The 15,227-nt window shown below is 48.2% G+C and overlaps 1 protein-coding gene across 4 annotated transcripts in view; it reads right to left on the bottom strand.

Moving 5' to 3' along the window:
* Positions 1-15,227, bottom strand: part of snx29 (sorting nexin 29) — a 108,712-nt gene that overhangs the window by 75,755 nt on the left and 17,730 nt on the right. For 3 of the 4 annotated variants that reach the window (XR_011182745.1, XM_015360196.2, XM_015360198.2), the window contains exons 12-15: positions 12,611-12,674; positions 11,983-12,111; positions 11,487-11,522; positions 7,108-7,193 (exon numbers count right to left, since the gene is read on the bottom strand). Coding sequence is in view for 3 of the 4 variants with exons in the window: in XM_015360196.2 (XP_015215682.2) it covers positions 7,108-7,193; positions 11,487-11,522; positions 11,983-12,111; positions 12,611-12,674 (315 nt within the window). In the remaining variant the exon portion in view is untranslated. The remainder of the gene's footprint in view (positions 1-7,107; positions 7,194-11,486; positions 11,523-11,982; positions 12,112-12,610; positions 12,675-15,227) is intronic. The other variant, XM_015360197.2, reaches the window with a different exon arrangement.

Below are 15,227 nucleotides of genomic sequence, written 5' to 3'. Positions count from 1 at the left end.
CTCAAGACCTGCGTTCACGTCACCAGATGAATCTTAAAAATAGACCTCTATCTCCGTCACAATGCAGTGCCATGTCCCTGTCAGATCCTAATGAGGGATAATTTGTGCTATTACATGAACTTACAGGATCATTTCAATCAGTAAAGCATGACATGAATCACAGCCTGGAAGCTATGGTAGGGGGAAATAAGAATCTCACCTAAATATAGCTCCTTTGAACCTCTTGAATGCCAAGCCTGGTAAAACTAAAAAAGGAAGAACAAGATGCTCTAGGCACTTCACCAAGAGAACACCTATTTGCCATCGATATGATGAAGCAACTCCCCAAAAGCAGAGCCAAGTCCTGAGGTTGTGTGCAGACTGCCTCGACGGGGTGCCCATGTTCACATGACACAACAACAGAACAACTGACGGTCTGGGCAAGATTTTATAGTTGCTACAGAAGCACAACTCCAGCGAGTGAACAGTCTCCTGCTCTGAACTCCTCCTGGTGTGACATCACTCCAGCAGGAACAAACACATCTCCGTGCTGCTCATGCAACAGCTGCTTTCTTGCACAATGTGGGTATGTTGGATGCCACGCTTACCAGCCCCTCCCAGTTTGAGCTCCATTTAACACACGTGGGATGAGCTGAAGGAGGCACAGTGGAGCAATGCTTAGCATTGCCGTCTCACAGCACTGGAGTCCTGTGTCCAATTCCAGACCTGGGGTGCCAACTGCATGCGAGTGCATATTCTCAAATCCGTTTCTAGGAGAAAGGTAAACTGAGAGGTTTGTCCAACCCCATGATCATAATCAAAATCCCCCTGGGCGCCAGCTGATACAGAACATATAACAGGCTCTGCCAGGAGCTCCCCTCGGACTGAATCCCCGCAGCACTCCACTAAAACCTCCCCGAGGCCCCCGCCCCGCTGGGCTGGGATCGCTCTGCTCTGCGTCCGGCATGTCGAGCGCGCTTGCTCGTGCCAGTACCCCCGCAGCGCACATCCGGAGACCTCTGGGAGTGCCGACGACTGACTGAGAAAAGGAAAAGTCACACGGGAGCAAGCAAGACATCACAGCCTCGTTCTGTCGTTTTTCCCTTCGTGCGTTTTTTTTTTTTACTTTTTACTTTGGAATTCATAACGTTATCAATGTATTTGTGCAGGCATTTAAGCATTTTTTCCCCCTATTAATTTATTATAAGCATGTTTTAAGGAGGTCTGGGTCTATTCTGGCTCCCCTGCTGGACTCAGTCACGTGCCGTCTAGCGTAATGCCAGCTTTCTTAAGGCAGGCGCTGGACAGCTAGATGAGGAGCTCAGCAGACTTTTTTTTTTTTTTTTCCCCACATGAGCAGGGAAGCCAAGCTGAGTCTAGGGCAAAACGAACAGCACTTATCAAGGCCCTGGTCATTCCCAGGGCTTAGAACAAGCAGCTCCCTGCCCCGGGGGCCCCAGACATGAACCCCACGAACCCTCCCTCTGGTGCGGGGGGGCCCCGAGCCGAACAACCCTGGGCGCGACTTCCTCCAGGCCTCTGCTGCTCCCCCCTCCCTGGCGCGGGCGCTCTGTGACAGACCCACATAATTGAAAAGGCACAGAACAGCAGGAGAGATATTAAAATATTGTTCCGACATCCCAGGCTTGATTAAAATGTTCATTAACACTGGAGAATGCGGGTAATTGGATATGTCACCCCCCTCCCTTCCCCGCCTCGCCTGCCACCTGCACCCACCTGTCACGCACACCTCGGTCTCCATCCCACCTGCCCCCCTGCCCCCCCCAAACCTTTCACTTCAACGCCCAACTGCCAGTTCACAGAAGCTTCGCGATCTACCTGCTGCGCGCTTATACTGGCGGGAAAATGAGACAGCAAACCAATTTTGCACGGGTGGTGGAGCACGAGGGAGAATCTGGACCCAGCCCCTTACAGTGACAGCTCTTTAGAAAGCCGTAACAGAGGAATCATATCTCCATTATGCACCGAGGTGTGCAGGGAGAGGAACGGATGAAAGCCGAGATTTATTCTCTCAATCTGAGATTCGCGAGAAAATGTTATTATTCGACTGCGTGTCACTGAAGTGTCGAGATAAACGAGGAGCACAAAAGCTGAATGGCTAATTTCAGCATTTAAAAAGGACATCAAACCGCAAAGTGCTTAGACGGAAAAGAATGAAAATACATAATACACTGGTAATCATGGAGAGAGTTGTACGTTTCTTAATGTCTTCCGCAGTGAGATAAAAGCTCTCCAAGTTCTGTTGTGCACCATGGCGGCGAGAGCTGAAGCGATATATTTGAATGCACCAGAGCAGACGATTCATTTTTATTTATTTTTTTAAACTGGCACCACAATCTATTCATTGGACTTAGATAGATTCTGGCTGCTCCATTGTTTAAAAATGAGCAGATTAAACATTTTCAGATGAACTGGATTTTCATTAATCTACTATGGGGCACGTGCAGAGAGGAAAAAGAGCTCCACAGGAGATCCGCAAGAGGAATCCTGGGTCCACTAGGCACCGAGGAGTGCAAGGACAGGATGCCAAACCGAAAACAAACCCAAGGATTACCCGGGTCTTTAGATCCTGCAATGCCACATGCGTCAGAGGGGCCTGAAGCCCCTGAGAGTGTTTTTGAGTTCAGGTCTCGGTTAACTGTGACATGCAGGTGACCTTCGTGAACTGGCAACCTGACATGCTGCAGTTTAGACGCTCCATCCGTCACCTGGCATGGCACCTTGCCCTGGGCACACACAGCCTGGAGTAACTGGGGGTACCATCTCCTGGCCACCCCCAGAGCTACAGCCCACACCCCGCATGGAATATCTCACATGTGCAGAGCAAGACAGCAAGACAGAGCCAGAATCCAGAACTCGAGGTTGCTGGATTTTAACGAGAAAAACCAGCCATCGGCAGCAACGAGTTTAAAGCCAACCCATCTGCGTGGACTACGTGGCCAGACGACCCAGTCAACCAAACCTGCCAGGCCTGCACTCGCCCCCGATCCCAGCAGCACTGCCAGCCGCCTGGCGGGGGACAGGGGAACAGGGGCAGGTTTAATTAAACAGGCCTGCTCTCTGGGGAGTCTCGGGTCCAACATGAGCCCTGGCATGCCAACTTGTCAGCCACGTCCAAAGACTCATCTCTGCTTCCATCATCAACCTCTGATTCAGCGGCTGATTGAGCCCCTGAACAGAAGCTCGCTGCAGGTCTGTCCACTAGCCTTGCAAAGCTGCTCAGCATTAATCACACTGCGGTGATTCAGACTGCACAAGCAAGGTACAAAGTTCCCACTTGAAAAAGAACACACTCATGCTTAGATCACAGGCAAAGCACAGCTTTGAAGACGGCACCGTTGTCACATAAGATTATGTGACCGCTTTGTCAGTCCGGCGTCTGCAGATTTATCCCTTGACTTTCACCAAAGGGTAAGGAGAAGCTACTATCTCCACCAGTAAAACGGGCTTCTTTTCAACCTGAGCTCCACATAACTGATCTGAGCATTACTTTGATTTATGCAGAACCTCTGTACGAATACATGCAGCGGTAGTGTGTGTGTTTATCTCATGTCATGTTCAGTTACGCTGTGTAAGAATGTCTTTTAGCTTGGATGTGTAACAGTGTTACTCATTGTAATTTTAAATGTTAGCAGCCAGAATTTGGCATAAAAAACACAAACAACCTGTTTTTTTTTACCAGAATTATAAAAGTACAAGGGACCAATCTCCCAACAGCTCAGAACAATCTGGTAGCACTTGATGTTCAAGAGAAGAAGTTCAATTAACTGTTTTCAGATAAAGCACGCTTGTTTTCCAAGCCTGTTGCTTCATGACAAGCTAGACCTTACACTGTAGATCTGAAGCCTAGAGTGACTGAACCTTGAATATTAACCCCTATCACAATCTCGTGCCTGAGCTTCATAAGAGTCTCAATAACAGCACCTCCATCTTTTTCATTCCTTAACACCAAGGTGGAGAGAGCCCAAGCAGGCACCTTACTCACATGACCACATAGACATAATCGAGCCCGTCTCTCATTTTACATCAACCTAACCAACATCTCTGAACAGCCAGTATCAAGAACAGTTCGTTCTTTCACAATCTCCATCCAACACCTACTACCAGTGCCACGTTTATGACCAATTTCTTTTTAAAAAGATTAAGCTAAAAGATCAAAGCATGAAGCGATCTTTTGGGGTTTTTTTCCCCCAGTCATGCCCACTTAAACCATACAGCAACTGAGCATTCATCATCCTGCCTCTTTAGCACAGGCTCTGATACGTTTTCAGTAACTTATCGGCTTGCAGCCTCTCCTTTTCTCTATCCATCTCCAGCTGGCGAAACCCTTCCCAACTCCGCCACTGTCAGCCTCCTCACAGAGGCCCGTTAATGTCAGCGGCATCATTTATCAGCCGGCACAGCACGGCCCCAGGGAAGAGGCTCGCCGACTCGCGCCGGTTAGCACCGAGCGCCGGCAATTCTTCAGCTCCGGCCCCTGGTCTCGTTTTCTGCTCTGGGAGCAGCAGTGAATGAACTACCCCCTCCCCGCCCGCTGCCGAGAACCAATTTATCATGGGGGGGAACGTCTTCTCTTATCAGTCCGGGGGTTGTGGGACTCCAAAGAAAGGAGCAGACAGATCATTTATCGTTAATTAAAAAGGAGCCTGGGATTCGTGCCACTGCCGTCTAAATCATCAAGGTCAGGTTTGTTTTCTCAAAAAAGAGACAAGCTCCTCAGCGACAACACTTCCACAACAGGCTCCAGGTCTTTCTGCTTCCTTGCTGTTTTCTAGTTTTTGTTGTTCTTGTTTTCTACAACCTCAAAGGGCCCTTCTAATAAGATCAGATCACTTTATTAGCCCTATACAATTTCTTGCATTAGGAATTTGTCTTTTCGCAGACCCCAGCTTGCTCTCCATGAGACACACAAGCAGGGAGAGAAGCTGGGGGTCAGAGCGCAGGGTCAGCCATTTATACGGCGCCCCTGGAGCAGCTGGGGTGAAGGGCCTTGCTCAGGGGCCCAACAGAGTAGGATTCCTCTGCCGGCTGCGAGATTTGAACCGGCAACCTTACAGCCACAGGCGCAGAGATCCTTACACTTCGGGAGACACAATATTAATGGGGCAGCACCCTACTCCTCTGATGTTCTCCAGTAACTGAACTTATCAGTGCTCACAGGGTTTGGCAGGTGTTAGGAATTCCAACACGCTAGACGGTTTAATAAGACTGAACCGGGTTGGAGTCTTTTACTACACAATGTGTTTTCAAAAGGATACACATCTTTTGTTTTTGCATCGTCTGCGGGAGGAACAATTTCCAATATACAGTATTCAGCCGAGATGATCAAAGCAAACACATAAGACCTCAATACAGATACAAGCACGCGGCAAAAGCTACTAGATGCTCAGATGTAAAACCCCTAATATTCTCTTTTCTCAGCGAATGTAGTTAAAAATGGAAGAAATATCACCAAACTGGGTATTCTACACAAACAGCTGCTTTAATGATACCATGCTCTGACGTCCCCTCCTGAGAGACCAAATAAAAAAACCTGGAATACAGGGTAAATTTGTAAGGAAGCGGTGCCAAAATTCTTTATTAGTGATCAGTGGATGTATTTCAGTGTACTTCCCTCTGGGACTGAGCCAAATTGTCAGCTACAGCAGCGATAAACATCTTAATGACACAGCTATTCTCGAGACATGAAAGACAGTCCAGCTTCAGCACTGATGTGTTCACAGGGACATTCGTGTTTATCTATGCAAGGAACACGCAGCTCAATTATCCAGTCTGCTGTCTGTTGTGTTCTGCATCCCACAAGGGCGACTGCCTTTTATCTACAAACGAACAGGGATAAACGGAGAAGAGCAGCTTGCATTTTCCCGGCACTGAGAAAACACACGAGACAGACGAGTGGGGTTCCGGAGGTTGGTGCCTGGGTTCAAGAACTGGCTCAACCTCTGACCTGCACTGCACTGGCACAGAGCAAGTGACTGGCCCCCGTCTCCGCAGGGCAGTCTTCGCGGACGTCCCGAAGCGCTTTGGATAAAAATGTCGACGAACTGCCTGAGCAGCACTGGGGAAAAAAGTAACAGATCTGCCATTTTCAGAGTCTGGAGGGTGCAGCCACGCTGGCCCAGTCCAGCACTGCGGCCACACACAACCAACCCCTCACACGCTCGCCAACCAGCCGGAAAAAAGGGGGGGGGAGTAATTAATTTTTAGAAGCCTGCCTTTTCCCGTCGCCTGCACTTGATAAAGCGCCGTTATCTGGATACCCTTTAGGCAGTTCTAATGTCAAGCCCAGCTCCGGCTGCCTTCTCCCCTGGAGTCTGTGAGAAGGCGGCGCCGCTGGGGGCCCGGGCAGGAGATTACAGCGTGGCCCCGCCACTGCAGGACTGCTTTGACGAGCCTTTTCCTCTCGCTCTTATCAACAGCCTATTTACACGAGCCACGGTGTCTGCAGAGGCCGATCCCCCTTCCGTATCAAAGGCAAGGCGCCGATACCTCTATTTCATTTTGTTTTATACATCCACAGTTTATACATGCATCAATGGCTCAGACTGTGTTCATGCCTCACTCGTAGGTGAACACACACACACACACAGAGTGCCAGTACAGAGATATAGAGCATACTGCATCCCAGCTTCTATAAACCCAGCCTCTGAGCTACTGTTCCCACTGAACCCACCGCAGCCCAGCAGTGTCCCACTGAACCCACCGCAGCCCAGCAGTGTCCCACTGAACCCACCGCAGCCCAACAGTGTCCCACTGAACCCACTCCTGCCCAGCAGTTTCCCACTGAACCCACCGCAGCCCAGCAGTGTCCCACTGAACCCACTGCTGTCCAGCACAGAGCTATAGAGCACTCAGCTGCATAGTACTAAGCTGCTGAACACACTACAGCCCAAAACCATATGGCTCAACACACTCCTACCCAACAACACTCCTAATAGAGAGGTACTGAACACTCTGCCTTCAAAGCTTTGGTTCAGTACTCTACCCAACGTGGTGTTTAAAACCAGTTAAGGGGGGCTGTTAAGACTCACGCGTGTTCTTGCCCAGTCACTACAAAGGCCCCCGAGCTGTGCTGCGTGTGTGCAGCAGAGGAGTGGAGATCCTTACCGTCGTCGCTCTGACCTCCTTCTCTCTTCAGCATCTGCACAGCACCCACGTACTTCTTCAGCTGCACCTTCAGCACCTCGTTCTCCCTGGAAGGTAAGCCAGCTGCCGTGAGTGTGGAGCCCATGGCCGACCAAGAAAACAGTCCTATTTCTATTATATAAACATAGTTCTATTGACTCCTCCTTCGGATGAGACGTAAAACCGAGGGCCTGACTCTCTGTGGTCATTAAAAATCCCAGGTTGTTTCTCGAAAAGACTAGTGTTACCCTGGCATCCTGGCCAAATTTCCCATTGGACTTTTCCAGTCATGGCCTCCTAATAATCCCCATCTCTGAACTGGCTCCATCACTCTGTTCTCCTCCCCACTGATAGCTGGTGTGTGGGGAATGTTCTGGTGCACTCTGGCTGCTGTTGCATCATCCAGGTGGGGTCTGCACACTGGTGGTGGTGGTGGTGGAGGGGAGTCCCCATTACCTGTGAAGCGCTTTGAGTGGAGTGTCCAAATGTATTTATGTTTTACTCTCACGCATTCTAAACAGAGAACCTCAACATCTGGATTGCGGACCACTTTTTTGGCTCTCGTGTTATTTTTACCAAGTTGCCCAACCAAAAAACATTCTCCACAATGATGAGGAAATCTTTCCTCACGCTTCATGTGGAACCAACCGACATAACGGCCTGTGTCTAGATCAGACAAAAATAAAGTTAAAAGAATAAACTAAATAAATTCATGAACCTGGAAATCTGTGTTTACAGCTTCGGTGCCTTGGAATGATGCACAGACTTTCATTTCAAAGACTGAAATGTACATGCTAAATAAGCAGCTGACACTGCTTGGGAAAGGGCAAGCACCGATAACTGTACTGAGCCAATATTCAAGACAAGAGAAAGGTCCAATGCATCACGAATCTGAAAACGGCACCTGCAATAAATAGCCCAGGGGAAGCAAGTTTAATTAATTAAGATGGTACGATTTCCCTCAAATTAATAACATCTCAGTGCTAGTCTTAAACTTGCAAGTAGCACAGAAAAACATTTGGATATTTAATTACGCCGCAAGGTGCTCAAAAGGTTTCTGTGCATCTCAGGCTAAACCAAAACAGCACTGATAAACAAATCTGATTTATTGCTGGCTCCAGGAAAGAACCAAGGGACGGGCCTTAGAGGAGACAGTCGAAGTTCAACATAGAGTAAGCAGGATTATTTTCTCTCTGTCGGATCCGTATCCTCAGCTAGAACAAATAAACAAATACTGATTTTCCGGAATTCTGGGAGATTAATTAGAGACACCTGAGAAAAAAACGTCCCAAGGAAGACCCAGCTTCGCCTGGGTTTAATTAAAGGCTACAACTCCTCCATCATTAACGAGCAAGGTGCCTCAGCTTCTTCTCTGCCAGTGCACATTCCACAGTCCCGCGTTCTACACTTGACGTGAATTGCATACTCAACTATAAGCTATCCCCAGATGGGAGGGGAGAGAATATCGGTATATTCAAAGAACAAGGGAGGACGCTTTGTAGCTGCCTCCATCAGCCCAAACAAATACAGCCCAATCCTGATCAAATTCCCTAGGCATCGGTAAAAAGCCCTATTCTTAGCAATGCAGCACGCATTCCCCATAAAAATAAATAAGCAGATTCTAACATAAAAAAGTCCAGAAATCAAATCTGCTTTACAGGCAAATAAGATTACAGCAGAGGGAAGGGAAAATCAGCCACCCATAAGCACTACATCTTTGTAGAGCTTTTCTGTGCCTTTGGGTTTTACTGTTTCATTTAGATTTAGTGCCGCTGCTGTATTAAGAGTGTTCTTTCCCCAGGAAGACACAGCTGTGAGAGCCCCAGGCATTTCTCCCAGGAAGAAAAACACCCCACACCACAACTCTCCCTCCCCCTAAAGTGCAGCTGCGTCTCAGGCACAGTGTGTTGCACAGGCTGAAGTCTCTACAGACGCTGGGGGGGGTGGGGGGGGGTCGGCATCTCATTTAACTGTCCCCATTCAGCTCGCCTGAAGATTAACTCCCAGAACCGCACTGATTTCAGCCCTGGTTCCCCACACTGCGACAGCGCGATGAACGCATGGCAGGACCACACTTGCACACGTTGCTAACGGAGAGTTTTTTAAAGCAGGAAACGCACACGGGGTTCCGAGCGCCAGCGGCAGTCTCAAGAGAGGAAAGGTGGAGGCATGCACCAAGTCGATTGCCGGCATCCACCTCCACAGCTGCGCTTCCTTACTGCTCTGGGCAGAACCTGTGGAGGAACAGAAAGTGGGACTAGAGCCTTCAAAGAAGGGTTTGAAGAGCACGCCCCTGGCAGAAGCACCCCCAGATAATTCCTTCCATTTCAATCTCCGAGTTTCTTAGCCCATTAACGGCATTGGATCCAGAAGGAGAGTCCCAAGCTCGCTGCATGTGGACACCTCCTCTGCAACGCCAGCTCAGCTGGGTCAGTGATGGCCCGAGCAGAACCGGAAACTCTTTTGGGAAACACTCAGAGCTCAGGGGTTCACTCAAGAGATTCTCTCTTCTTTTATTATCGGTCCAGCCACATTTCATTTGGCGGGGGGGGGGGGGGGGGGGGGGTGGGCATAAGCATTAAATAAATGTATTCTCTCGTCTGTCTAGACCGGTTAAAAGGACACAGAGAATGAAAAGATCGGTCAATAAAGACAGCGGAGTGGTTGATCCAGTGCGTGGAACACTCACTCTGACAGCTACAATATCCCTGTCCTGCCAGAAACCTACTGCAGCCAGAGATAAAAGTGTGGTCTGTGCTTAATAAACTCATTTTGCAAGGGCGGAGGGAGATGAATATTGATGCGAACTGCTCAATGCAGATGACCAAGAGTGCACTCAATACCCGTGATGTCATCAAAGCAATGCAGGATAACCATGTGTCTGGAGATGAGAGAGAAGCACTGATTGAATTTGGGCATGGCAATTGCCCTTCAGTAAATCTCCTTCCTATCTCTCTGCATCCTGCTGTAACGCAGAGCACAGTACACTGAAGACGGAGGGACTAGATGCAGAAGGGCCTCATTATGTATACCAGTGCTGAGGGGTGACCTTTAAGATGGTGGAGGAACAATGACAAAAAAAAGGGAAAGGGATTGAAGAGCCTTTGCCCATCTGAGCAGCAGGTTTAGAATGTCCATAACTTATTCCTTCAAACAAATCCCATAGGAGCAAGTAAAACTCCCCCAGGGCTCAATTGCATCATACCAATTGTACTGATGGAAAGAAGAGATGTTATTCAGAAGCCACTGACACAAGTCTTCAAACAGCTAGACCCCTACACTTGACTTATAACATCTGCAAGGCTGTGGAAACAAACATAAGAACTAGAGACTCACATATATGGAAATATATATATATGTCAATGACTTAAATTCCACAAAAATGTATTACATCAGTCAGGTCTGCAGATAAAACCAAAATAAGAGCATTGCTGAAGCAGGAGACAAGGGTCCCAATGTTACAATGATAATTCCTTACACTTATATAGCAATTTCCTGGACACTCCACTCTAAGCGCTTCAGTAGGTAATGGGAACTCCCCTCCACCACCACCAGTGTGCAGCCCCACCTGGATGAGACAACGGCAGCCATAGTGCACCAGTACACTCCCCACACACCAGCTCTCAGTGGGGAGGAGAACAGAGTGATGAAGCCAGTTCATAGATGGGGACTATTAGGAGGCCAGGATTGGTAAAGGCCAGGGGGAAATCTGGGGTAACAGATCTCTTTTGGGAAAGACCCTGGGATTTTTAATGACCAGAAAAAGTCATGACCTTGGTTTTACATCTCTTCCATAAGACGGCGCCTCTTTTACAGTATAGTGTCCCCGTCACTGTACTGAGGCATTAGGACCCACACAGACCACAGGGTGCGCCCCCTGCAGGCCCCACTAATACCACTTCCAGCAGCAACCTTAAAACAGTAGTTGTGTGCATCACAGGGCCTTCAGTGAACACTGTGGACAGTCCTGCATGAGGTCAGAGGAGCAGGACAGGTGCCAAGCTCACACTGAGCAGAGAAGACAGTCGCACAGATTCTCTCTACTTGGAATCCCACTAAAGAGCACTTACATAACATTCACTTACGAAGAAATACATTATTAATTCATAGCAACAAACAGGCCTTGTAAAATATGAATATCTGATGGTGCTGCTAATTTACTCTGAGACACTCAGAGATAAGCAAACTATAATAACTGCTGACGGTAGAGAAATTTTAATGGCCTAAAAAGTGCAAAATTCTTTTCTTCGTGGATCTGTAAATATATCACAAATTTGTCTGACTTGGACCCTTTTTAATGTTATTTACAGTCCTTCCAAGATGACATGCGACAGGTTAGCGAGCAGACGAAAGGTAATTACCTTGGCAGGTGGTGATTAAGTGACGCTGACCTCCAACTAAAATCACCAAAAACCCAGGAAAGAGGGGATCAGATTATCAGTCGCTAAGAAGAGCAAATATTTCTGGCAGCTCAGACTCTGTAGGAACATTCTTCTAACTTCCTCTATGGACCATTCGGGCAGAGAGCTGGGCAGTGTCCACCCCGATTTCCAGATTAGTTGAACTACTCCCCACCCTGGCTCCGTGCACACCTGCACAGCTCTGCATGGCCAAGCGCATCTGGCCAGTGTGATCCTCCCTCCTCGGTCTGGAAGACCCCTGCCCCTAGGGTGGGCACCTCAAAACCACAATGAAGGAAGCCCATCACGGATTCAAATAAGTCCTCAAGCAGCCGGGAGGAATGAGAGCCCAGCGCCACCAGGGCATCACCGATATGACGTGTAGGACCCCTCCTTCCTCGTGTTTTGGGGTGCACTGTGACAGAGCATGAGAAGGCTGTGTTCTGTCCCCGCCTACCTGCCCAGGGCCTGCACTTTCGCGCCGTGCCTCTCCTCCAGCTCGCCCAGCCGTTTCTTCAGGGAGTCCAGCTCCTGTCTGAGCCCGGCGGAGTGCTCCATCTCCCCGTCCAGCAGACTGCGCAGGGACCTGGCCGGCCACAGCACACGCATGGCGCGCGCATCAGCTGGGGGACAAACAGACACCTTTCGCCTGGCGAGGCCAGCCGAACACAGCGCTCCTGCCCTGCTCCTGCGTCTTCCTGTGGTCGTTTTGCTACTGATGTGATCTGCCTAACCAGTCCGTGCTCCGCTCCCTCTGCTCAGACTGCCACCTCAAAATGCTGACATGATTCTCAACAATTGCAGGTTGTGCCAGACGAAGTCTTACAAGAGGGAGCTCAGTCAGCAGTGCACAACGTTCTAAAGCTCACATTAAAAAGTACTGAACCCCTTCAACCAGTAACATACTCTTCTTCTTTTTGCATTCTATAGAACTGTTCCGAGAAAATGAAGCAATTTGGGTTTTTTTTTTAATCAAGACATAAGCAGGCATAAGGAAACAATCAAAGCACGTAAGCGCACAGACAATGGAATAGAGAACAAGCTGCACGCGAGACACGACAACGCAGTACACTGAAAACACTCACCTGTTCTCTTCCTCTAGCTCATCCTTTCTGTTCATCATGGCCACGATGGCTTGGCGCAATTCCGCTGCCGAGAGAAAGAAAAAAACGATTTCAAGTATTGCCGCACGTAGCAGGCGAGGAACGCCCCTCGAGGTTTGAAACGGATCCCCTCAGGGATCACCCACCGTTAAAGGTTTGAAACAATCCCGCTGCGATCAGCTGAGCAGGTTAAACTAAGTCATTCAGAACTCATCTAGGACTGAAGTCTAAGCATTCTGCTGCCCTTTCGGACCCGTCTCTTAATTGAACAGCTTGATTCATCAGTCGCTTACAGGTGTTGCCAATCTTTAAACAGCGTGACCTACAGGACTAACTGGAATGGGGCTCTCCGGGACCAGGGATGCTTCTGAGGTTCCAGGTTTGATTCCTACCGACTTTTTCTAACTCCGTGGTTTCCCTGTCTGCTGTGAAGACATGCCCGAGCTTGTGCGGTCATTTTAAATCCACTGCAGCAATCGGTTTTTCGAGCAGAAGTTTTCCTATGAAGTCTCCACGAGTGCCCAAAGAAAACACTATCTTCATCACCATGGATTTTGAATCCTTCTGTGCACAAGACACAGACATTAATCCCGTTTTGCCGATGGAGAAACGGATAAATTCTGCAATGCCAACCCAATGAACCCTATGGGCTATAATAAGGCGGGCAGGTAAACAGACAGTAAAAGCCCAGAGCTGAGGAGCTCATTAACGAGGAATAGCTCAAGGATTGAAGCCCATAATATCGGTGTGCAGATCAGGTCACTTCCCAAGACAGATGAGAGGGAGACCGACTGTTTAGAAAATAACCCGGCGTGTTATTAAACAATAACCCTGCAGGCCCATGACAGACTTATATTATTCCAGAAGAAAAGAAAGGGGTTATTTGTATACACACACACATATAAATACACACAGACTGTCTCAGACATTTGGCATTGTTCCTCTATTTGCAATATTTTTCTTTCTTTATGCAGAAACAATTATATGATATTCTTTTCTCCTGAAATTGGAGCCAGTCTGTTTCAAGATCTGTCTACAATTGCCACAACTGAAAGAGCACGTCATAACAAAATGCACATTTTTTCCTCCACTCATTGAATTCCTGTGAATATTCTTTGCAACAAGTTCATTCTCATTCTCATGTTTTTCTAATTAAACAGTTCTTCTGTTTAATAATTGACAGTGCAGTTAGCTCTGTCAATTATTTGTCATAATCAGTGGCATAATAATAAAAATGTATTTTTTCCAATGTGTTATGGTCAGTATTTAATTATGAGCCGTTCTGATCAAGAAATGAAAGTGTTTGCCATGACCTATTATTCTTAGTTTAAGTCCTGGTTTAGGGGGCAGCTTCAAACAGCACGTCTGCTCCAGGTTGGAGACAAAACTGAGACGGCGAAGGAGTAATTAACATATACTATCACCCGTACGCTTGCATATCAGCAATTAAAAAAAACAATTGAGCCAAATTTCAGCGCAATATGGTCAAGTGGCTGGAGATGCAATAGATTTCTTTCTGTTTTGACACGATGTAAAGATTTAGCACCATTCCTGTAAAAGTTCATCTAATTAGCTCAATAACCAACTTTTTAAAATAGACTCTGGAAAAGCCATTACAGCATCATTAATAACATATTAATAACACCATCAGATGAGTCAGCAAGATTGTTTTTGCTGTTGAGCAGCTCAGGAAACAGCAGGAGCCTAATGTGAAGGCTATCGTCACAGAGCAGGGTCATTAGAGGCAATTAAACTGCAAAGTACTGTGTGCAGAATGCTGAGCTGATGGGAAGCCTAGGTGTAGGTCTAACAGTACAATAGGAAGATTGATTTCAGGTACTCAAGGCAGACATTTCACTCACACACATCACAACTACTTGACAGCATGACCATACAACAACATGAGAAACACAACCTTTGCCCGTTTAAATAGTGCAACAGGGCTCAAGAAAACTAAGCCAGATCTAAACTTATTTTTCCGCATCACTGCCGATTCCATGTGGAAGCTCGAGAGACCGGGGGACGGCCGAGAATTTCTCCACGGGGGGGGGAGGGGGCACAGTCCCAGCACGGGAGATGGTGGCCAAACCAAGCCGTCGGTTTGCCCTGAAAGGCGAAAACCGCAGATGAAACGGGACGTCCACAACGGCGGACGACAACGTGGGCAGACGGCGAAAGGCAAGCAAAGGCTGGGATTGAAGCCAGCGCGGGTACAACGTCCGAGACCGAGACAGGACGGACAGAAGCGACCTTTACTGGAGTTACAAAGCAGGCTCTACCAGCGGCAGACACAGCGCAGGCGCTCAGGCCTGCCCCTGCAGCTGATCCCAGGGAGAAGAGAAAGCCCCCCAGGTGGGCACTGCATCCTGTCCATGCGGGGCACTTTGGAATCCTCCGGGATAAAAGGCGCGACAGAAATGTAATTCAGGATTATCATCTTGCTTTGAGGAAACGTGAAAAGGACCGAGCAGCTGTGCCAAGAGAATCAGATCCAATCTGCCCCTTCCATGTGGATCTTCTGTTCCCCCCCGATCGGTAAGATTTCAAGCCTCACAGGGGGACAAGGCAGCTCTATTTACGAACAGCTGAGCAGCCTGTG

This window comes from Lepisosteus oculatus, chromosome 19, assembly GCF_040954835.1.
Source record: "Lepisosteus oculatus isolate fLepOcu1 chromosome 19, fLepOcu1.hap2, whole genome shotgun sequence".
Taxonomy (NCBI): Eukaryota; Metazoa; Chordata; class Actinopteri; order Semionotiformes; family Lepisosteidae; genus Lepisosteus; species Lepisosteus oculatus.
Note: the sequence above shows the minus strand (reverse complement) of the source record. Positions and strands in the feature narration are given on the sequence as shown.